The sequence below is a fragment of the Apteryx rowi genome, unplaced genomic scaffold (genome assembly GCF_003343035.1).
Source record: "Apteryx rowi isolate R43461 unplaced genomic scaffold, aptRow1 scaffold_852, whole genome shotgun sequence".
NCBI lineage: Eukaryota > Metazoa > Chordata > Aves > Apterygiformes > Apterygidae > Apteryx > Apteryx rowi.
In genome coordinates, this window is record NW_020451152.1 from 48,205 (window position 1) to 73,403 (window position 25,199).

General features: G+C 38.2%; 1 protein-coding gene across 2 annotated transcripts in view; it reads right to left on the reverse strand.

Annotated features, from left to right (window-relative positions):
- FBLN1 (fibulin 1) overlaps positions 1-25,199 on the reverse strand; it is an 80,640-nt gene that overhangs the window by 19,786 nt on the left and 35,655 nt on the right. Inside the window, exons 7-16 of one of the 2 annotated variants that reach the window (XM_026090178.1) lie at positions 24,622-24,759; positions 22,708-22,845; positions 20,170-20,313; positions 19,102-19,230; positions 18,471-18,596; positions 17,765-17,884; positions 16,825-16,956; positions 16,137-16,260; positions 2,406-2,548; positions 11-142 (exon numbers count right to left, since the gene is read on the reverse strand). In XM_026090178.1, the coding sequence (XP_025945963.1) occupies positions 11-142; positions 2,406-2,548; positions 16,137-16,260; positions 16,825-16,956; positions 17,765-17,884; positions 18,471-18,596; positions 19,102-19,230; positions 20,170-20,313; positions 22,708-22,845; positions 24,622-24,759 (1,326 nt within the window). Of the gene's footprint in view, positions 1-10; positions 143-2,405; positions 2,549-7,575; positions 8,018-16,136; positions 16,261-16,824; positions 16,957-17,764; positions 17,885-18,470; positions 18,597-19,101; positions 19,231-20,169; positions 20,314-22,707; positions 22,846-24,621; positions 24,760-25,199 lie in introns of those variants that run through there. The other variant, XM_026090177.1, reaches the window with a different exon arrangement.

The following is a 25,199-nucleotide window of genomic DNA, read 5'->3' on the forward strand; positions in this document are numbered from 1 at the left end:
CTATACTCACCCACTGTCATACCATCCATGTAACGCTTGATGATATCAAAGGAATCTCTTAAATTTCCTTCTGTTATGTCAAATATGATATCTGCCTGATTGGCCGGATATGTAGGTGTGATGGCACGAAGAAAAATGATCTCTGCAAATAAAGAGTATCATGAAACGGATAAGAATTAATGACAACATCACTGAAGAACCTGATAGAATTTGATGTAGAATGACTTGTCCTTAAAGCTGATAATGGATACTTACCCCGCTCCCAGTTTGTGTATTAAAACGGAAAGAAAGAACATCTGGGGGAAGTGAAGATTCTGATCTATCTATTCACTCCTCCTGCACTATCCAAGAAGCCTTGCAGTCAAAACACTATTAATTTTAGAGTTCAGAAAGACCACTCTTGGAGATCAGCCAGATTTTCCACGTGTGTCTAAAAAGGACAACACTCAGGTTGCACAGAGTGGAAGGTGGAAGGGGACCAAACAGATTAACACCCAAACTCTGGTTCCCTTAGACAGTGAAACAAAAGCATTGCCATTACAAATTGTAGATTACAGAGTTCTTTCAAGTACTGGAGGAGTGCTTTCGGTTTAAAAAAAAAAAAAAAAGGCAAGACTATTTTTCAAACCTCTTGTGAGGGAGCTAAGTATTATTATTCTCATTATTACCCTCGCTGTACAGAAGATGAAACTAAATCATAGAGTTATAAGAATTCACCCAAGGCCATGTGCTGGTTTACAGTTTAAGGACATCTTCTGGGCTTCAAGTATTACTCTCAGATCGCTCAGTCTCATCTCTTTTTATTAAATCATGAGGATGGACTAATGAGGGAACTGTCTGGGAAGCATTCTGGGCCAAATCCATAGCTCTGCTGCCAGTACACCTGGTGAAGCTAAAGGGGTGTGTATGAGAGTAAAAGTGGCTATGGGGCATTCTTCCATTCTCTGTGATGTAGGGCCAGCTAAGGGCTGAAATAGGCCTGATGCAATTTATAGCAGCTTTATGGATCTAAGTTATTGGTGGCTACGTTGTTCTCATATGAACTCCTGTGCTGGCCAAATATTAGGATGTCTTTTGCTCCACTCCTTCTGATTGGAAGGGTTTTGAGAGTGACTGACATGGTAGTGAAGAATCAGCTTTGGCTTTCATTTTGGGACAGTCTTCTCAGGTAGCAAGACTGAGACTCCAGTTGGATCAGAAATAGGGATTTAAGATCTTCAAAAACCCCTCCAAAATAATCTTCCTTTCCTCCTTTCCCTTATCCCTTTTCTGTGTCTTTACTACACAGTAAGTTGCTGAGTGGGTCATCCTACAGAGAACCAGAGCTGAAGGCAGTCATTCCACCTGTGGATGTGGAGGCCATCCCCAGCGAAGCTGGTGGGCAATGAATACAAAAGCCGAAGAGCAAAATCTGGCTCTTGATTTGTAAGTTTATTTGTGAACTAAGCAAAGTGAGTGTGATCCCCATGAAAACTACAAGACTTAAGGCCTGCGGGTACTGCAGAGGCCAAAGAAACTAAAGATACACACAAAGGTGCCTATCAGAGTGCATAATGGGGGGATGGAAAACTCACTTTGGATAACTGGGCATTCTGCTTGTGTTAAGAAAGCCAGGCTGGACATCTGTATCAGTAAATTTTATGATATTGATTATGTTAACTGTACAGGAAGCATCGATTGGATGCAAACAGATTTTACTGCTTTAGACATGGTCATTTTTTAAAAAAAATAAGCATGAGATTTTCAGAACAGACAGTGTGATTTCTAAGTGCAAATCCCATTGGCTTTCAAGGAGTTTGTTCTCCAAAGCCACTTGGACACTTTTAGAAAATCTTAGGTTGAAAGCTTTCTGTCCAGTCCCTGGAATTTCCCTTCACTTATTCTATGTTTAAAAAGCAACACTATTTTTTCATAGGTCAAAAATTAGCAAATCACAGTACTAGATGGTATATACAGCCTACTGCATTTTGTGATTAATGCCTGCATGTATGTAAAGGCCGTACCCTAGGAACAAGCCACTGGCCAATAGTGAACAATAGACTATAAACAGATGAGAAGAAATATATAAAAGTACCTACTCTCTATGGCAAAATCTGCAAGAGAGAGAAGAAAGAAGTCATGGAGCACACAGATAGTATGTGAGTAAATGTGGTAAACGAGAATTCAGATTCAGTATTTCCTTAGACTGGGAAGCTGTATGAGTTAGAACTCAGAATGACTTTTTTTTCCCCATAAAATTAAAACTCCTGGATACTGAAGGTTTTAATTAAACAAATAGTACACTATAATTTGGACCATGCAAACATTTTACTGCACTGGTAGCTAGTCTGGCTTTAGGCAAGGATTTCCGGTGGAGGTTTTATATGTTGCAGTCTATTAAATGGAACAAGGAATACACCACTTACCTTCAGGTCTTGTAAATTCTCTGAACGTGGGCAGTGAAATGACAGTGTGGGAAATTGTATGGACTGGATCCAACACACAGTTGACATCATTTGGTCGACAAGACTTAATGCAACGGATAGTATCTGTCTTTTCAAGTCTGACACTAAGAGAAACAAGAGAGAGATACATATATATCCTGAAAATGAATTGTGTTTTGCAGTCTAGGGAGCTAAAAATTGTAATTGATATAAGAGTTCACTCTTCACCTCAAAAGCTTAGACAAAAGCAGGTCATCAGAACTGCTGGACCACAGTAATTTTGCTTGGCTAAGGGTTGTAGTCAACCCCCCCTCAAAACCAGTTCTTCAAGCCCAAGCATATACAAATAGGAAGAACTGTAGAGCGTGAGATGCCCATGTAAAGTGCTTTTCAAGTACAAACATAACCAAAGGATGAGGTCCAGATCCTCAGCTGCAGTACTTTGGCAGGGTTTCATCAGTTTCACTAGAGCCACACTAATTTACGTAAGCCTTTTTGTATTCCGTTTGATATCCGACAGTCATCCAAAGAAGAAACAATTGTTCCCATTCTAGAAATCTAGCAGGAAATATCAGAAGGGCTAACTTTCTTTCACAATCTTCAGGGCAGCAAGAACTAGAAAAGCCTTCTCTTCAGTCTTTTTTCATATCCCTCCCCCCACTTTCCATCTAAACTGAGAAAACAGAGAGGAACAGAAACTGGGGGAGGAAAAAGTTAACCACATTATTTAAAACCTCAAAGATTGAATACTGAGTTTGGGGAAATGGTAAAGGTCATTTCTTATTCCCTCTCAACCAGCTGCTCATTCGTCCCTGAAAGTCTATTAAAAGTTAAATGACTTCTTCTCACCCTTGTCCACTAGAGTGAATTTAAAGTCACTTACAGTTCAAGAACTTCACACAATACCCAGTCTGTGTTCAGGAGAGATGAAAAGACTATGCTGGGACTTAACAATGTGACTAAGCCCCACAAATGATCTCAACTTTGACCTGCCCATTTCTTCATATTTCTAAGCAGAAAAAAGAAAAGACTGCAGCATCAGAGAGTGGGAATTAAAAGATTAAAAGGAAGAAAAATTCACTGAGTAAGAGGGAAATAAAAATTGAAGCTTTAGCTTGTCAAATATCTCTAGAAACAAATGGTTCTGGCCCTTTTCAGAATGCGTTACCCAAGTCCACACCTACAAGCCATCTTTTTTCAAATGTTCAAAGGGACTTAATGGCTCTATTAATAATAAATATATCAGTAACTTCTTATTATATGCTACCCACATTTGCTCATCAAAGAAAACAAAACTGAACATGCTGATTTTGTATGAAGCTAAAATAAAGATAAAAGAAAACACACGACTCAACATTAAGGAAATCATGCTTCAACAGATATGAACTGGCATAGTCCAAGGGAAGGCAATGAAGCTGGGTTAATTTACACCAGCTGAGTCAAGCTTGTTATTCTCATTCCATAGCTGATGTTTTGAGACTGGAGATGGAGAATGGAGATACAGGCCAGGAGGGACCTTTTACTTCCCACCTTCATCTCGGTAGGAAGCATTTCATGGTTTCCTAGATGTGTCATAGGGTTCAGAATAAGGCTTTCTGCTGAAATGCTGGTCGTTTTAGAATGAATTAATTCTGGATATACGGACTTAATAGCCTGATCTAAGGTAACAAATTATTTTTATTTTTTTTGCTTATTTTAAACTCTAGCTTCCAAATGAAGAAAGGATCTCCAGCTAGTTGACCCTCACATGTGTAGAGTAAGGATCAGCTAAATTACACAGCCTAGTTCCGGTGTAAAATAGCCTATTTCAAACATGTAACAAATAGAATTGAAGCAAAATGTACATCAGTCACATTTATTTTTCTCTCTCTCTCTTCCTTCCTATTGTGTATAGGGAATTTAACAGGCATTTACATATGTGCAGCCATACAAACAAACACTGAATGTTTCCTCACAGTCCTGCTGAGCTGGAGTAGTAACAGCCAAGTCAGTCTGGTTTTACTTCCAGTAACATGTTTACAGATCCTGAAACATTTCTTTAAAAGTTTTTCTCTTTGTGTTACATAGCACATAAGGAATGAACTATGGCATCATCTAAAGGTTTCAGTGACACCAAAAAGCAGTAACTTGCATACCTCATTTTGCGACTTTGTTATTTAGACAGTATCAACATAATACATAAAAGAGCATCATGAATTTTCAAAGCTGTATTTAAACAATAGAATTGGTATGCAAAAACATTCTGGTGGGAATGTCTGAAGCATTCAGTATTGGTCTGCCTTTGCTCCCATTAAAAGGAAAGGGAGCTTTACTCTTGACTTCAGTTGGAACAGCATTTGACAAACACAAATGTTTCTGCAATTCCCATCCAAAAGAGTCATTAATTTGTTAAAGATGAAGTCCTAAATATGACTTATATTCATAGTTCTCACTCCTGATTCAATAGAGTAAAGCATTCTGACATGAATTAGGTATTCTGCATGTGGAAACTGAGGATCACAACCACCACAAGTGATTTGTTTGTGTCTGTGGCTAACTATAACTAATTTCTAGATCCATCCAGTCTGCAACTATATAAATGGCAGACGTAGACTTTTGTGTCATTTCTGTTTCTCTGTGTTGTTTCTCTTTCCTCTTGCAAATCCTGCAGCTTTTCCTTTTGCTCTGTCCTCACTGCGAAGCTCAAGTTTCTGCTTTCATCTTCCCCCACCTAAATTTTCATTCTCTGAACTCCTTTCTTTTGGGATCTCTGCTAATTGCAGCATCATATCCAAAATGCAGTTAGTAACACTTGTTTCTCCCATTGCTTGGACTGCATATCCTTACACATCTCTTGGAACAATTTTTTTCATAACTAGCATCTATTTCAAATTCTTAATATTTATTATTAATGATGTGCTCTGCTCTCAAAATACTCTTTTGATTTTATCCGTACACATCATATTTGTATTTTATCCCCTGGTTAGCTGATGCTTTCCTTATTGCTTCCATCCTCCTATAGTGGGCGCTGTGACCGACAAAGGTTTTTTTCTATGTGCTGAGAACTTTCTTTATTCAAATCTTTCCTTGAAGTTTGCTCTCTATCATGAATTGCAGCTCTGCAGCTGGCACCTCCTCTATGCTTTTTTTTTCATTAAAAAAAAGAAATAAGTTAAGAAACAGCCCAGCTGCTCTGATTATTGTGCAAATAATGCTTTCCTGAATACATTTTTTTCTTTCCTCCTGGGATCTAGTGTCATTCTTTTTCATGTTCTCTGTCTGATTTAATTAGTATGATCTTTAGAATGGGAGCCCTGATTTCATTTTCATTTGGAAAGTCCCATGCACATAAGTGGTGCTATATAATTAACTGTTTTTAAAAGTTCCAATTACACTGCAGCATTAAAGTATCTAATACAGTAGAACCTGAGCTCTCTGTTCTTAAATTGCTTGCTGAGTGCAAGCATGCAATAAAATGATAGTGTATGGTAGCATTTTACAATATTGAGGGCCAAATTCTCACATTCCCTTCTTTTCCTGCCAAACAAATATATATTAATGCTTGCAAAGATTAAGTTTATTTTTGAATCTTTATTCTACCTAATTATGGCCTCATAATGAACTGGTAGCCAGAGGGCATTTGTATACGAGCATCTTCTGTGGTGGTAAGAAACCCCATTAGCTTGAGTAGCATGGGCTTGTGCTTTCAAATTGAAAGCTGGAACTCCATCCCCACTGGCAACTTCTGGCAGCTTTATAAATATGTGTCAACAGACTCATTAAACATTGGCATTCCTCATGGGACTTGAACTCCTGTTAGCCAGCTGGGATAAACTTTGCCTTAGGGAGCATGTATACTCTGGCAGAGTGCTGCTATCATGTCCCAGTTTAGTCCTTGGCTAACAATGAGCCTAAGAGCCTGCAGCTTACAGCTAATTAATAGAGTAATTCCTTGTGTTCAGGTGATTAAAGCTTGTGATCTTGGTTTAGAAGATTCCCAGTTTCTAACCTTGTTCCTTGGCTGCGCTGTCTGTATTTACATAGCTAGGGATTTTTGTAGATATATATACACATGGATTATTCTTCACTCAGCTATGGATTGACCATTCTGTCTATGTAGGATAGAGATATCTGAGCCCAGGACAGTGCCAAAGAGCATTAATTTTTGGATCATACCTCTGGGCCTGAGCTTTTAATATTTATTAATACAAAGACTGAAGAGTAAAACAAATTCTCTTCCAGCTCATAAACACCATATTTCCAAAGAAATCCCAGATGCATTGTCTACCTTGCCCTTGGTGTCACGAAAGTAAAAGAAGTAAGATTTGGCTTTTGAAATTCTGGATGACCTTTCAGGGCTGGTAGTTAAAAAAAAGAAAACTCTTTACAGTTGCAAAGTTATCGGTTCTGATATGGAAGTTAGAGAGAGGAAAATGTTATGAGACCAACTAAGCACTTTTATCAAATGTTCATGTAGACAATTCTCAGGATGTAGCCTGTGAAATAGCAAGGAGCTCTCTGCTACTACTTGAATCCTGTTAGGAGTTCACTGCTATTTTCCCATATTAGTTGTACAATTCAGTGAAAATTCCATAGAAAGGAAGATGAAATATCTCTAAAATAAATCTTCATTAGAAGAGATTCTCTTTTGTACCATCCTTAAAAGTTAGAATTGGGATTTGTAGCTGGTGTAAATCAGCACAGGCTCATTGGCTACAAAAGAGCAATGATAATTATTGCAAGTTGAGAATCCTACTCTACGTTTTCAAAGTGATGTGTGTGTTGGTGTACCTCTGAGGTTCCAAGGGGCTGTTACGACCTCTTAATAGATTTTTATTTTCAGAAAATACACAGTAATTCCCCACCGATGATGAAACTCTCTATAAAGATATCTCAGTTTAGGCAGCTCATATCAGGTATTTATCACTGTTTTGAAAATTCAGACCTAAACATACGCAACTGTGTATCATCAGATGAGACCAACTCCACTACTGCGTGAAGTGAATTAACAGTTCAGTCCTCAATATTCAGCTAATAAGCTACTGACACCTATTTTGGCTTTCTATAATGATGTACAGCACACATAAGAATCTCCCCAATTGAGATGTTCAGTAATGGAAGAAAGTGGAGAACTGTAATGATGATGGCAAATAAAATGCAAGTGCAGCATGCAACAGATGAACTAAAACTTTATTAAAACTGGAAAAAAAAGCTACTGTCAAAAGAGAAAAGGTAGCCACTGATGCCTGAAAGTTAGGGATCAAAGCTGTGCAGAGACAAAGATAAAAAGCTTGGCAATAAATGTGTTGACAGTTCCATGGCGGAAAAGTTGCATTTGAATGGTCAGAAGAAGGTCTCTGGGCTCTGTGATTTGCCGCTGCATGACCACAATGCCACTGTGGTTGTTCACTTTTTTTGTGGTGAAAAAACCCTCCTGGTTCCCGCTGATGATGGACAGCAGAATTTTATCCCCAGGGACAGCATTGGAAGGGCCCATGCGGAAAATGTCGGTGGGTACTTGAATGTTGGTAGGAAAAGAGAGGTGATAGTAGGTTATTCTCAGAGGCAGGCTCTGGCACTCCTTATTTTCATTACAAGGCAAGCGCTCACAGCGACTGCAAGAAAAGTGAGAACACAAGACAAGAGGAAGATTAGCGTACATTTAGCAAGCGTGATAGGAAAGCAAGGGCAGTGGGGATGGGAAAAGATATGTTGACTTGCATACTGTATCCATTCTTCAGCCTGACATCTCAGTCACATTGCAAACGGACATTTATTAAATAAAGATGAACATGTCTGTAGTTGGTGCTTTTGGAGGAGAGTTGCCATTTTAAGAAGTGTTGCCCTTTCTTTGCATGCACTGATGAATTAAGACTCACATCTCATTATGGGTGAGAATTTATTAGCGTTTTGAACCTTCCTCAAGAGAATACAGGGTTTTTTTTCCTATTTTTTTAAGTTTTATTCTTTCGCTGACTGGACATATGTTAAATAAGGAAAAAGATCTTAAGTGATTAGTGAGTTGAACATGTCCTATTTGGGATGTCCTTAGAGGGTTAGATTTTAAGACAGCAAAATATTCTGAAAACCACCATGTATGCTTACAAGGTGTTGGTCTTTCCAAGAGAGAAGGGGCACTCCAGGTACTGCACTGTGTAGGCTCACCATCTGACAGTGTACAGAAAAATGCAAATCTTATTTCCAACACTGCCTGTATGTTTTGGTTTATTTGCTTTGAAGAAAAATTTCCTTTTTCTTCCTGATGTAGCACTGTATTTCTCTGTGCCACTAGGAGAACCAACTTAAGTCAGTCTAACACACACCTAAGCAAGCACTGAAAACAAGGTCCAACAGCCTGACATCTCCAGCATGTGCCCTACATATTCAGTCCGCTCTTACACAGGCTTGAGTCACGGGAATGATGCCAACAAGTGAGAAAGTTACCCTTTGCTAATTGCTGTTTTCTTCCCCTATCACTAGGTGCTGTATTACAGGAACACATCCAGAGGACTAGTAAGAGGTCACCCATATAGACTGAAAACGAACAATGAACTCAATCCCAATGACAGCACTGGAAATTATGAGCTACATGGAGGGAGCAATCTCCTTCCTGCTAATCCTGTAAAACATGACATAGACAGGTATATGCATTAATATGTCACAGTTACTAAGAATGTCATAGTTTACCAGCATATTAATCAGTATTTAACATGTCATGCCAGCTGGTAGGTTTGAGAAGTATTTAGAGAATCACATGAAAGAAAGATGATGTGAATTTCAGATTAAAGACCTGCTCAAATCACCAAATTCAATCTGGTATCTGAATGTCTTCTCAAACAGGTGCTTGAGTCCTGCATTTTATGCCAGAAGTAGAGCTAGATGTTATGATCAGAGCTGGATGTTGACTTTGCAAAATTTGGAGATGAAAAGATTGTGCATTTAGCTCCAAACCTGCCTTGTGCACAGCCATGCAACAAATAAATTAGGTACAACATTCTCTCAATTCAAAAGCAATATTCAGTCCACAGGTTGAGGTTTTAGAACCTGAACTATTTATTCAGGGATACTATTACTGCAAGTTTTTTCTCTACAAAGAAATGTTCCAGCATGAAAGCATGGATTGCTTCTTTCTTTCTCAAAGCATGGTAAGAAATCTTGAGTGCCCATTTCATTTATTTTATTTTGACACATTCAGTTGAGCTCCTATCAGAAGTATCTGGTATCAACAGAATGGTGGCTCATAAGCAAGCACCACTTTGCTCCTTGACAGTGCATGGTGATCTGAATTCCAGAAACTTCTCATTACATGCAGAACAACTATTTCCAAAAAAAAAAGTAGTTAAATGTACCCTCAATTCTTCAGTTAATTTATGTTTTAACACTGTTTGCAAACCAAAGTACAAAGAAATCCTTTGAAGACTTAAGTGCATTCTTAGTTTTATTCATGTGTGTAAAGAGCATGCACAAGTCTTCACAGGATGGCCATCTAATTAGGTGTGGATACTCTTGGATATTTTTAAGTATAGTGACTTTTGCATTCTTTTCTGAAATGTCATCAATTTATTTGGCTTTGTTGAAATCATGCAGCTACTTGGTATTGTTGAAATCAAGAAGTAAGTTAAGACATTTAATTTCTTGACTGAAAATGTTTACTTCATGTCAGTCTTTTTGGAAGCATTTACATGGTCATAAAGATGCCATGATTTATTCTTTTATAAAAGTAAAATACGCTTTATAATAATAGCTAGAATTAAAAAAAAAACAACATTAAAGCTCCCAACTTCCTAAGATTTGAAAAAGGGCCTTCTGCTGATTCAGAAAGTTATTTGTGGAGACAGATATGGCTGTGGGTAGGAGTTAGAATTATTTGGAACTGATCATTTTTTATCTTTATTGTTGGTGGTACGCAACACACACTGCACACTTCACTATAGGTTTGGTTAATGTGCACTAATTTTTCCACAAAGAAGAGACAGCAAGTATTATTTCTTTCAAGAACCAGAGTTCATTCTGGGGTCATGCACCACAGCGGCAACAAACAATGAGCATTTAAATCCCAGTGTACCCTCTAGACCTTATTCTAAATGCTTCCCTTCAGCAGGCAGAAGAAAATCATACGGTAGGGGAATTTTACAACCTACTGCTAGTGAACGAGCAGACCAAGACCACGGGTGCTGCTCCAACTCTGTGGTATCTCACGACGGATTAGTTGGCCATGCAGCTACTGCGCCCGGCTACCACAAAGTGTCGCTGTGGGTAAGAGCACTAAAGGAACCTATTGAAAAAGAAAAGCGCTGAGGAGGGAGCAATCTACTACCAAAGAAGTACAACCTGCAGAGCAAGTAAAACATAAAATACTTTGCAGGGAGACAGTTCTAAGTAAATCTTTATAATTCCTGCAAACCTCCTCAATTAGGCACATGGGCTTGAAAAATAAGCATACAATGCTGCTAAAAACCTATTCCTCTATTAATTCCTGATTATTTTAGCTCCCTATATCGCTTGTTACTCTTTTCTCTTAAGTTATTTTACTTGGCTGAAATACTGGCTGCAAAGAATTAGTGGTAGTATAAGTTTTATGTACCAAATATTGGTTACTCATAAAGGAAAATAAAACTACCAAGAACAGAGAGATTTCGTTTTTCAGAATGACTACAACATTTCCTAACAGAGGTGAGGAGAAAGTATTTTCAGTCTTTCTTCCTGTTAATTTCTGAGTCAGGTTTTCACTTGGTACAGAGGCAGTTTATTCAATTGTGCTGAAAAGAGCTGAGAGTTGTATTAGAACTTCTCAAGCTCTGATGGGAAAAGAACTTTTTAGCAGAATTTAGAGCTTTGTAGTTTATTTTATACAGGGAAACCATCTCAATATGCTGAAGGACAAACCAAATATTACTACTGAACTATACACTACACTTCTTTGAAATTTAACTCTTTGCAGGTTTACAGAGCTGTAACAATCCTCTGTACCTCCTAGAATATATTCCACTACAAAGGCACTCATTTATTCTGTCATCAGTGCGTATTTCTTTTCAACATGTTGCATCTTGCCTTGAGGCCCAGATGGGCCCTTAGCTGGGCTGTATCCACATCATGGACCTCTACATTTATGTTAACGCAGCAACTGAGTAGAGAAGGTGGTTGTTGTCCTAAACAGACCAGATCTTAAAGGGAATGAAACCAACAGCTGGTTGGTTTTCACAGATATTTCTTAAACATATAAGAACGGTCAGGATCTGAAGTTCCTCTTCAGGCTCAGGCAGGAATGTAGTATATAGTAATACAGAAAATAAGATGGACAAATCCTGTGCATGTTCCTCCTATCTACAGCTGGAAAGTCTTAAATAGTTTTAAGCTGTAGAAGGCACAGACCCATATCCATTTTGCCCTTACCACCAAGCCTTTATATCCTATCCTTGTCTCATTCATCTCTTTCCCAGCCTGGTTCCTTCTCCCCAACCCCTTTCCTTGCCTACTCTCCCTTCCTGGTCACTCAGACATCTGGCATCAGGACTTTCTACTCAGTCAGTGCCAATCCTCTTCTCCTTGCTCCATGTTCCCCTGGTTGTCACTTAGTTCTCTCAATTCCTAGCTCACAGACCTAGTCCCTAAACATACCCCCCTTTCCCTCAGTATCTTTGTGCAACCATTCCAAATTATCTTTTGTTCTACCAGTCTTCATCTAAACCTGGAATCAATCACCCTTAACCGGTAAGGTTAACCTTTAACCCTTTCTACCATCATATCCTACACTGTTTTCCAGTGCTGGTTTCCCCTTTGTATCTGAATTGTGTCACCCAGTTTTATTTTCCACCCTTCAAGCATCTCCCAGATTCATTCTCCTCTCCTGGTTACAGTTTCAGATCCTACCCTCTCTGCATTCAGCCTCCTTATCCCTAAATACTCCTTTCCTTCCTACTGAATGGGCTTTTCTCTCATCTCTGTTAGAAACTGTTTTCTTATCCATGGAGTCTGGGTGGTCTCTGAAAGCATGGAAGAAACAGGCTCTGGGGCTGTCAGGTCTGAGCGCCTGGCCCAGAACAGATAGGAGCCGACATTACAGGGAAAATCTGGCTTCATTCCTGTGGCCATATGTGGGAGTGGGCTCAGATAGTCTGTGGAGTCAGCATATGCACATTTCAGACTGCTTTGAGAGCTGCAAGAGGTTCAAGCCTGCTAGGTCAGAAAAGAATTGTTTGCTGCTAAAAAACAAAGACCTCTCTATTGATAAGAGGAATTAAATTGAATTGTGGACAGTCAAACACAAAGACAGGTTGCCATGAAGACTATGAAAACCTTATCACTGAAGGACTTGAGGAAAAAGTTAAAGAAACACTTCTCATAAATACTCTAGGTAGAACTGATTGTGTTTTGGGGCAAAGGAGTGGATTAAGATTATCCTTCAAGGCCCTCATTTTCTAAAGTTTATGAAAAAAGACTAACTGCAATATTACAAAGTTCATAACTTCAAAAGTTTTAGAGGTTTTGATAAGGATGACCAGAAGTGCAAAAGTCATCTCTTAACAAATTTCAAATCTCTGCTCCAAAAAATGATGGCAAACTGTTCAAAGAAAAAAATCATCAAAATATCTTAAACACATGAAATAATGTGCTCCTCTCTACCCTCCTTCCTGGAAATGAGTGAACTTCTTTGGCTGAAATTTTCCAAAACTTGAGTGTGAGTCAGACACCTGGCATGTAAAATTTTAGCCCTTGGTTAAGTTTTGGCAAAATTCTAAGCAGTTAAAAACAGGTTCTAGTAATAAGAAGTGACAAGCAACTTTAATAATAAGCAGACATGTCTAGAATATAAGAATATTTCCCATTCTGGCTCAATGGAGCATACATTTCTGACATACTGCCACAACCACTTCTTTATCTTTTCTACTGTTTTTCTTGGCCTAAATATTACAAATGTTTGACTTAAGTGTCACATAAAGAGAATTGAATTGTTATGCAATTTGAAAACAAAAAAGCCTTTGCCAAGGGGAGTACAGCAAGTTAAGCTCTATTGTGAGTAGCAGTAAATCTTAATTATCCTTGGAAAAACACCAAGCCTATAAGCTGCTCAAGAAAAAAAAAAACATGCAGAATTTAAGTAAAAGAGATAAGACCTTTAATAAAATTGTTACCATCAAGGTCTGTGCCAGGCACTTTGCTGGATATTTGGGGAAGTTTACATATTGTGTTTGTTTATGAAGCTTGGGATATTTTTACAGCATTCTGAACTTTCAGCCTACATCATTTGATGATACTGTGATTACTTCACTTAACAACAGTTACCACTGGAATAGCCACCATGCAAAATCTCCACTTTAAAGGTATTAGGTAAGGAAGTTTTTGGATCACTGAGGGTTGTTGTTGCCTGTATATAAGGATTTTAAGTAAAAATAAGAAAGAACAAACTTGTATTTGTAGGGCTGAGGCCTATTAAGTTATAGTTGTTCTGAAAAACATATTGGGGAATAGATTAAGAAGTCCTGTGAACTGCCAACTTGATGGTAATGGAAAATGTTTTGTCTTTCTCATGATGTGCCAAGTTGGTAAACCTGGAATGTGTTTTGAATAAAAAAGAGAAGCAACTGGTATCTCTAATAGATAAAATGTTAAGGGAAGCCAATGATTTTGATTTTGGAATCTTGGCACAAGGTTAAGTGAAAAAGCAATTTAATGTCATTATCATGCAAATGCTAATGAAGTCATGCTACCTACCAGCCCACAGTACCCTATGTTGGGTTATATATGCCAAAGATAAATGATTCAAGAATATGTACATTAGTGTGAATGTAGAAAGGGTGCAAAAGAATTGCCTTATGAGATTATTCCCCAAGGGACACAAAGTAACCCAATACATACCCTTCATCCTGTTTCTCAAATGCTGGTAAGATACTCTCATACTGGCTGAGTATGAGACTACCTATCTCCCCATTGAACTAACATGGATTTTTGCAATAAGGGTAATGAACTCATATTCTTTGATTTATGTGAATATATTGCTATGATAAATTTAGTAATTGTGTCTGTAGATTTTGAGAGGAGCAAACCTACTAAATCCAACAAGATAGTAACTCGAAGAATTAAAATAATCAGAACTCCACCAAGCACTTGCAGGGCTTTTGTCTGACTCAGCTTAATTATAGCCCTAGCACATCAGAGGAGTCTCTCTCTATAAGCCTGAGTTAGGCAGAGTAAGCGAACACAGGGCCCCAAAAACCCAGACTTAGCAAAACAATTCAGACATTCTACTACTTCCAAAAAGGATCCCTTAAATCTCAAATAGCCATTAATTTTAACACATGCATAAAAATATAGAGGAAAAAGAAGATGAATTCAGGAAAAATAAGAAAATTAAGAGACTAACAACTGAGAAACTATTTTTGGGAAGGAAAAGATAACTGAAAAATTCTACAAGAGAAACAGAATGTGATATAATTTTTTTATGAACTCTGCAACTCAAAGTTCAGAAGAGTAAAAATCTGCTAATTCTGCTTAGTGGCCCATTGCAAATGATTGATATTTTTTTAACTAGGATACAAATGAACAAACAATACTACAAATAAAGAGAACATCTGCCTCATGAGGTACTTTTTGCTCATTGACTTGACAAACATTACTTAAATGTTAATTACTATTGACACTTCTAAAAATATGAGTATATATTATAAGTATATATTTTAATACTATGAACTGCCTCTGCAGCATTCTGATCAAATACACCTGCCATGCCACTTGTATGGCATTTTACAGCTTAAGATTTAAATGGAAACTAACACCACAAGGTCCTACTGAGGAAGAACAACATTAGCTTCATTCTACAGAGGAGGTATAGAGTACCCAACTTATCTAAGAGATGACAGGCGTAAGAGCATTGACTGTGGAGAGCAATAGTGGGTTGATGACCACTGTGATTTGTCATCTTTCCTCCCTAGCTGGTGGAACCTACACTTACCTGCGTATGGGGCACATGGGTGGACTGTGGAGCAGCCTTCAGCAGAACCGCTGGAGTAGGGGGCTACTATAAAGCTGTGAGGCAGGAGGAAAAGCAATCAGGTGCATCAGCCATAAGCTCTAGCTACACTACTGAAATTTTGCAAGGATTTCATCACATTGCTAGCACCATTGGAAAGGTGTAAATGATCTGCTTCTCTTTCCATACCTGTGTCTCATGTTTTCAACACACAAACGCACAGACGTTCTCTGATCTTGGTTAACAGACACAGATAGCAACTGACATACCACACTTGCTAGGGTTCACAGCCTTGTTAACAGCAGTGATACTGAAATGGCATTAAAAATAAGACATTTTTGCAATGCTTTGCAACAGCACTGGTAAGACTTTAGAGAGGGAGCTAAAAACAAAATGAGTTTTTCACTGGAGTGTAATAGCCAGCAAAGACTGAAGGGAAAGAAAAGTCAGAATTCTGAAGCTGAATGTAACCCCCCTAAACATTTGACTGCAGGGTAGCTAGACAGAGAACATCAGATTATGGCTCTATAAATCATTACAATGCAAAGCACTGACACACATCAGCTGTGTTGTCTGTCAGCTTGATGTTATTTTTTAAGGAAATACCTTTTTCTAGGCTGAAACAGGAGCATAAGAAAGGGATCAGACCTGTGCGTGACAAAACATAGGGTAGGCCTACCAACAAAGTATATAGTCAGTCAGCAGTGGTGTGACATGAAGATCATGTCACCACAAAACTCTTCTACCTTGAAAAAGAAAGTACTTACGTATCTCCCGATTTCCGGTAATTTTCTGGACATTCCAAAGACAGACAGCGAAAGCCCCCCTGGATGTTAAAGCAGGTCTCGTTGAATGAACAGTTGTGGGTTTCTGCAACACACTCATCAATATCTGCCAAATGGAAAAGATGAGTGAATTAAATACATGCACATTCCTCTACTTACAGGTGCCAGGTGATGAGGGCATCATATTAGGTACTGTACGATACAGGGAGCAACTAAATGTTATTACAGGATGGGGAGGGCGGGAGAAAAAAAAAAAAAAGCAGAAGAAAACTAAGCCAACAAGAAGGCTAGCAAGGTAAGAACAGGAAGAGCAGCAGTGCCACTAAGTGGACAAGACCTAAATATTTGCTGAAATGGTTATAATGTGATGATATTTCCTTTTAATGGTTAAACTAACCAATATCATTTCACAGCAGGAATCTTCATCTTCACTGAGTTCATTAGAATTCTTTAAAAATGTTATATAAAGAGTATTCTTTGTTGCATTCTATAAGTTATAAGATAATTTTACACAGAATCCTGTTTATTTATTATAAAACATTGTTTTGATTTCAAGCTGATGTTTACTTCTTTATCTTTAATGCTGAAAAAAGACACATTTTAAAACATGAAATCTAACTTTTCAAAAGTCTACAGTCTAGTTAAGTGTCCCTACAGTCAACAAACTTACCTTGGCAGTTGCGTGCATTGGGTGCCAACCTGTAACCAGTGGAAGGACAAGTACATTGAAAGCTCCCAGGAATATTAATACATCGAAAGGAACAGATATGCCCCCCAGTAGGTAAAGCACATTCATCAATATCTGAAAAAAGAAAACATCACTGATTACTATGTGTTCATGAAGTTCAACCAAGTTAACACCTATGGTTCCCACTGTGAGATTCAAACACAACTTGGGGATGCTAACAGCTGAATGAGGAAAAAGATCATCAGACAGAGGTGACTCTCATCTAAAGGGTGTCAGAAATAAATGGAGGTGTGGGGAAAATTGAAAGCAATGCAAAGTGCCAGGAGACAAAGTTTGATTTTGTTTTATAAATGGACAATGACAAACACTTTACAGTGGCACATATCCTAATAATTTACAAAAGGGAAGAAGAAGAATCCCATTTTTAAAATGAGAAAATTGAAAGGAGATGTTTTGCCCAAGGACAGATGGTCCAGAGGACCTTAGTCCAAATTTAACATCTTGTCCAAAAGGTCACACCCACATTCTCCTGGTATTCAAGCAAAGCCTCCTTACATATTAGCTCAGAACCAGCTACAAAAAGAGGCTATATAAAATACTACCTAGTAACACTATATGTTACATATGTAATAAAACAAGTTAGTATCTTCAGTTGCTGAGGACATGAAACTCTGTTCTCCCGAAAAACATTTCTGGTAAGTTACAAAAGTGCACCAAGCTACAGTTCAGTGTAAACAGCAAAACTCACACTGTGCAAGCAGAGATATTTCTAGAAATAGGACATGGATGCGAGTCCTTCATTAAGTACAGTTTCATAGATTAACAGAAAAGTATCAAAGAGGATCAAATGTAGCAATTACAGTATGGTGTGAATAAGAAATGCTCATTCATCTCCTATCTGAAAAGAAGTCATCATTCTTACCTTCACATGAGATCCCATCAATGTCACTAAGTTGAAAGCCACGGCGGCAATAACACTGATATGAGCCATACACATTGGCACACTCTTGACTACAGGGGCTGCTCTCACACTCATTTAAATCTGAAATGCAAAATTATATATCTGAAACCCAAATTTCTTGCTATGTGCATCACTCCTGAGGTCTCCTATGTGACTCAGTCTTACAAGTCTGAGGCAAAATTTTGGAAAATAATGTTTTTTATGAAGAAAAAGATTGTGTATGTGTCACTGTGTAAGATGGAAATAAGGGCCCTTGGGTGTGTTACTCTCAACAGGGGCTGGCATTGTAGGTTAATCTACATTGTGCTATTATTTCCCACCATTCTTCAAGGTGTAGTGTGACTTGAAGTCATTAGGACCACACTTCTATTTTTGTATCTGGATATCAGCAAGACTGGTCCTGAAGGTCTTGAATCTGATCTAGTCAAATCACCCTTCAAAATGCAGTAAACCTCCATGCAGTCCTGCCAAAGAAGGCCCAGAAAGTGGCAGTGTGACCTACAATGGCATTGATTAATCATAAGTGCATTCACGTAATCAAATGGACCACACTGGCTCAATTTCTTATGCCATTCCAGTGTAGTCTTAGGAGCTAAAATCACAGGAAGAGCAAAGCAGGCACCAGCTGTATCTTACATTATATGGTCTGCGCATATGACACCCTCACCTTCACATGACCTGCCGTCAGTTGAAAGTTTGAATCCCATGGTACAAGTGCAGTAATAGGAACCAGGAGTATTCTCACACTTGTGAGCACAAAGTCGACCTGGATAGCGTCTGCATTCATTGATATCTGCAAGGATAAATATATAAAGAGATCTATGTACTGGCTGCCTTCCCTGCAGTAGTATTCCAGACAAGAATGTAGTCATAGAAGTTTGATTTTTATTTTCCAGATCTAAATTTTATACTTGAGAAGGAAGGACTTGCTCAAAACGCTTATTTAGAAGCATCCCAGTGCATAATTGAATTAGACATATAGAGAAGAAAGTTGCTTTGATCTTTCAAAGAATGCTTTGCTGTAGGTACATATAAAAGTATCACAGAAAACAATTACATGCTGTCTCATGATCTTACCTTTTAACAGGATAACAGATAACATGTTGACAATACTAATACAGCTTCCTTTGAAGTATCAGCATCTCTTTAATATGGCATTAGATTTATACAAATCATATAGTAGTCAATTTTAAATTCAGGTGAAAGAGGTTATGCAGAGAGCTATAGCATTCTTTACACAGGATGATTTTTTAAAATGTCATTGCTGCATGTACTGCAAGTCAACAGGTGCAACTTACCAATACAAGTTCTACTGATGACATCAAAAGAATAGCCAGCTTTGCACTCACAGCGGTAATTGCCTGGGGCATTTATACAAACATGCCCTTCTCCACATGGCTGATTAGAAGATGAGCACTCATCCACATCTAAAAAACGAGAGAGGTGATTGAAAGTACACTTATGAGCATGCAAGTTGAGAGAAAAGCAACACGCAAACTCTTAGCTCAGCTGCATTTTTGTGTGCCTCTTCTATCTGTAAAATAAAAATATAAATTCTAATTGTCTGACAAGTGTGTCATGGACTTCCTTCAGCAGTAGTCATAAAGAGCTTTGAAACAGAAAGTGAGATTTTGATCTAGCTCCCAGCTTCAATAAGGTCAGAATCACAAGTCCAAACTATTTTTACTGAAACAGGTATTTCTTAGATGTCCTGTCAATGTTGATGGACTTGGGAGGGAAAAGAAATCAAGAAATCAGACAGTCTTTGGAGGAAATCAGGTACAAAATTATTTTATTACGTACACTATATTCATGGAACAGATCTTTAGCTAGTGTAAGATGTTGGAGGCACACAGTCGGTAGAGTTATGATAATTATAGCAAACACAAAACTGACTCAAGCTATCTAACAAAACCCTGCAAATACATGCAAAAATACCTCTCTTTGCAAAAGCCATCTCAGCTGAAGGCCAGCCCAAGGCATATATGCCCTTCAGCCTTACTTGAAGGGCTTGTGTGAGGAGTAAGTGGCAGGCGGGCCTTGTGTTGGACCTCTGTACTGGGGAGATTTTAAACCACACAGCATTGTTCCAATACATTAACATAATCCCAGATAATGCCATTTTGGGGGATGATTATCAGTTCTCCTTTTATCAGAATATAGGGTTTTGTGAATTATTTGAATAACAGAGAAGTGATCCTTGTCATTCTTTACTTGCTGGGACCAGCATGAAGGAAAGAACAGGATCAAGAACTGATGAAACTGATGAATGAGAAGAATTTGGGCAAAGTGCACAAACTAGTTAAGATAGACAATAGTTGTGATTCATTCTCATTTAACTTTTTTTCTTCAAAATTATTACATACCTATGCATCTTGTTCCATCTTCATTGAGATGATAACCTCGGCCACAACTGGGTGAGATTCTCTGGCAGGTGTATGAGCCATCAGTGTTAATACATATCTGCCCAGCTGGGCATGGCATGTTGGTACCCAGGCATTCGTTGATATCTACAAGAGCACAAACAGTTCAGTTTGACTATCTACTGTCTGCAGATGCTTAAGGTGAGATGCTTTCCTTGCATCCTTCAGAGTCTGGAAAACTGAACCCATGGGAGAACACAAACATTTGTGTCATTAGCTTCAACAATATTATGCTTCCAGTGTGAAGATCTGCAGATGAGTGAAAGGCCAGATCCCACTGAAAAGCAGTGGAAATTGGGCACAGAATTTTTATTTTTCTCTAAAAGCCTTTGAAAGTCTCCCCCAAATGTACAAAGAGGTGATCAGGAATTCAGTTTATCATCTTAACCAGTTATGCTGAAGTCCATAGGTTGTGGATCACAGTGAATGAGCTCTTCTGTAGCAAGCGCTGGTAGACGTAATAGGTGACTCCATTTTCACAGACAGACAAACTACTGCTCATAGGTATTCACTATGAATACCTCACCTTATCTCATGACAGATTTTTCATGTAAGCACACAAGAAAGTGAATTTTTGATTTATGTGTTCACAAATAATGCATCCCCCTAACATCCAGGAAAATGGATCTCTGTTTTTCACAAACTGGACATTCTATCACATTGTGACACCTATATCCTTTGCCTGAAAAGAACCTATTTAAAGTAAAACCCCAGAAAAAGTAATGAGATGTGACTAAACTATCTTTGAGTATGATCTCATACAGTGCAACTAGCCAAGAAGGCAAGGAACTCACTGCTATTCAAAGCCAGCATGTGTGGATCAGTTTGGGGAAAAAGAGTTTTCCTCAGAGTCAGGAATCAGTGGCTACAGGAGGTATTGACAGAGCCTTCACTAGCTGAAAATGTTAAAGTAACTAAGACCTGATAGTTTGTAGGAATAGCATCGTTTGCACGTGTATCAGCCTGCATCTCATAATTTTCAGCAAAGTCCAGCCTCACATGAGTACTTCTCTGCCTAAAATTCTCCCCACCATTTCACCAGGACATGATCATCATTTTACACAGCAATACTATTTACTGTTGAAGAAGTAGCACTTTCTGGCTGGTATGGTATTAAGCAAAGTATCCAGCTTACAAAATAATGGATAACTGAAGACAGGGAAGAGGACACAGAATACCATCAAACCTTTGACCAGGCCTAGCCCAGCTCACTATAGAGTGTAAAATTTTCAATTTACGAAGTCACTGGAAAGACAGGAAAGTTTTCACACTCTTTCCCCCTCAACACCACATCCAGCAGCATTTGATTCACAGTTTGCAAAATCAGCCAATTAAATTGTTTTGGTAATTATTTTGAGCAAATGCACTTTAGGGGCCATAACTACTGCTGCTGTAAATTGGTGTTGCTTCACTAATGTCAATGCAGACACACTGGTTTGTGACAGCTGTAGACATGGCCCAAGCTATGTCAGAAGTAAGTCTTCAAAGAGTTTGCTGTGCACAAGCACTGAGCTCCCTTCATTTTATAGAATGCAATTTTGATTTCTGTCCCAGTGTTTCCAGTGTTGGATTTCAGCAATACAGGGTATAATATGGTCAGGAGAATGAGAGGTTGACAATATGCTAGAATTGGCAGCTTCTGCTGCTCAGCCAGTTCCACAAGTCCAAAACATGCTATGCCGCTGGGGAAATTTAAAGTTAAGTTGAGACTTGAAACTACTACTCAAGGGAACAACTGATAGATTTGTGGATCACATTAGACAATTCCATTCAGAGTCTGCTGAAAACCAGTAATTCTAACATATTTATATAAAGGTTTTAATTCTGTTTTATAGGAGCCTCACAATAACTTGACAAGTCTTGGAAACAAGGCATTAACTCAACAGATTCTAATCAGTCTTTAACATAAAACTCCTCTCCACACACAGTGTATTATAATTGGCCTACCATTCTCATACACAGTAAGATTCTTCATAAACTATAACTAAAGGGGATGGGTTTAGAAAGACCTATATATCTGCAAAACCAGTGCATACAATCATCAGCAAATTGTGTTATGGAAGATATCATAAATTACAGCTTTCTATACTAAATTTTAGCTAAAACCATTTGGATGGAAGGAGAGGAAACATATCACTTTTTTTTTTTTTTAAACAAATTCTGTTTCAGCAGTACATGACAAAGTACAAGGCAAAATCCCCAAAGACTTAAGGAAAATGTTCAAACACAACCAACTGACGTAGGTGCCCAAATCTTGTTAAAAATACAGACCTAGTATTTAAGTATTTTATTTAAACTGTATTCTTCTATAAATCTTACATGTGGGACCAACCCTGCCTTTAAGGGAGTAGAAAAAAGACATAGCCAAGCAATGTATACATGCATAAAGAATGACTTGAGAAGCTCAGAACTCACCCACTGAAACTATAACTTATTTCACAGACAACTCTAAGTATTCACTGAGATAAGCGTATGTCTTACCGATACAGTTGCCTAGCGCATCTTGTATAAACCCATTCATGCACTGTAGCTTGGGTCGGCAACGGAAAGATCCCGGAGTATTCTGACAGATAAAATCGGGGGGGCAGTTATGAGTACCAGTCTCACATTCGTCAATATCTGGTACATCACAAAAAAAAATTGTTAGCAGGAGTTTGACAGAAGCTTTTTCAGCACATTTAAAACATAAGACACAGTTAATATCAGACATTAATCCTTAGTCTACCTTCATGCAATTCAGTGCAGTGAACCAGAATCAACCTGACCTACTGCCTCAAACAGAATCTCAGTAAAAACAGGCAGAATATGTTTTCTTTATTGTTCTTTATTAACATTATAAATGTATGTGCCTGTGCGTTTATAACACTATTGCATATTTAGTTCTCACAATTAAATGATTCAAAATGACTATAGAGCACCTGAAGCACCATGTTCAGCAGTGTGCTTATACATGGGCTCAGCTTTGAAGTCAATAAGACTTAATTATATGTTCAAGTTCATTTTGTAATTTTATCCTTAGATCCTGTAGGCATTGTTCATTTTGTTGGTAAGTGAATTAATTGGCCTGGATTCTCATTCATATTAAGGCCTCCTTGCATTATTCCGCTTTAAAACACACAGAAATATGATTTCTACTCACTTTAATATTCCTCTCCAGTTCAGTATAGACAATAAAAATTTGTGAGTAAATATCATTCAGACTAAGCAGACAATGGCTAACCAGGTTCCATCCAGGAATGTAACCTTGTCACACATAAAAACTAAAATTTCATGTTTGCCACCCTGTAATTTAATGGGATGACATCTCCTGAAGCTATTAAAATGCAGAAACTTTCCAGCAATAGGATGCCTCAGGTTTCCCATCTATGAGATGAAGATAACAGTAGTTACAAATGCTTATCTCCAGAACTTTGTGAGAATAAAATAGTGATTCTGAAGCCCTTTTAAAGTTTAGGATGGGTCAATACTGAACTGGATTAAAAACAGCAGTATTCTATATGTTGTGCAATTCAGTAACAAGACAACTATTTTCTGTGTCATTTTACAGAGCATTTAAAAACATATATGAAGATTATGCATTTCTACTTTCATCATTATTAACATATCATTAATAATTAACAGCATATCTTATCCAGATAAGAAATTTCAAACATTAATGGCATGCATAATTTAATGGCTGCATTCCCTTTTTTCCACTGGAGAAAGATTGTTAATAATTGCTAGTAAGCTATTTGTTGGCCTTAAACTAATGTCATTCAAATCAGCAGAAGCTTTACTTCAAAAGGATCAAAATTAGACCATAATACTTTGAAAAAAATAGTCTGTATGTTCTATGGGTTTGTTTCAGAGTTCGTTGCGGGGAAACGGGGAGTTCCAATCTATTATACATCTCTGATCAGTTCCTACAATAAAAACTTATGCAGAATTTCAGCTGAATTCATCTACTCAGTTGAGTGAAATTACAGTGGATCAAGCCTGTTTAAAGACAATTCTACTCCAGGAGCACAACTTAGGCACTTCAGTCACTAATGAGCAATCAATTCAGAGGCCCAGACTAGAGCTGGCCAGGAGTAAACACCAAAAAAATGTATATAGTGTGGGTGTTGGGTCTTCAACTGCTTCAGTCTTCAGGCCAGCACAACACAACTTGCCAACGTAAAATAACTGTAGTTATCTCTCCTGGAAGTCTCAGTAGTAGTCCACACACAGCCTGATCTGGTATCTGCCAGGTGACAGGTTGAAAACTACTGTCCCAGAAGAACTAGCACTGTCTGCATGTCTCCATGCAACTACAAGTTACACATGTATTTCCCAAAATGTAAAAGAACAGGACACAATGATGTACTTATTCTTTTATGTATGTCTGGAAAGCTAGTTTGTCTGCCCAGGACGTACCTTTACAACGACTGTCATCAGTTAGCTCATAACCAGTTCCACAGCTCGTGTCACGTTGGCAGCGAAAGGATCCTAATGTATTGACACAAGTTTGTCCAATCCCACAGCTGTGTGCCCCAGTGATACATTCATTAATATCTAGGGGGAAAAATGAAAAAAAAGGAGAGACTAACTAAGAAACACAAAATTACTGGGAAGAGATGAGATCAAAAGCTAGGCTGAGGGCATGCCACACCTTCAGCCAGTCATTAGTTTGAGCACCTGGATATAAAGAACAGTGCAGATTTCGTCTCGCACTCATACACCCAAAGCATGGTTGGTTACTCATTTCTGTTCTCAAAGTGTTAGCCAGTAAGGACATTTTGACCCCACTGGTAACAATACTTAAGAATGCTGATTCACTGAACTTTACTAAAGACCAGAGGGAAGTTGTACGGGGTGAGAGCAAAGGGCCAGCACCCAAAAATCTCTGACTGGGTCCCATAGCAGATGATTAGAGTGTTTTTATGAATGAGGAAAACTTTCAGAAATTTTTCCCTTGCTTTAGTTCCCCCTCACATATGGCTTAAGGATTCCTT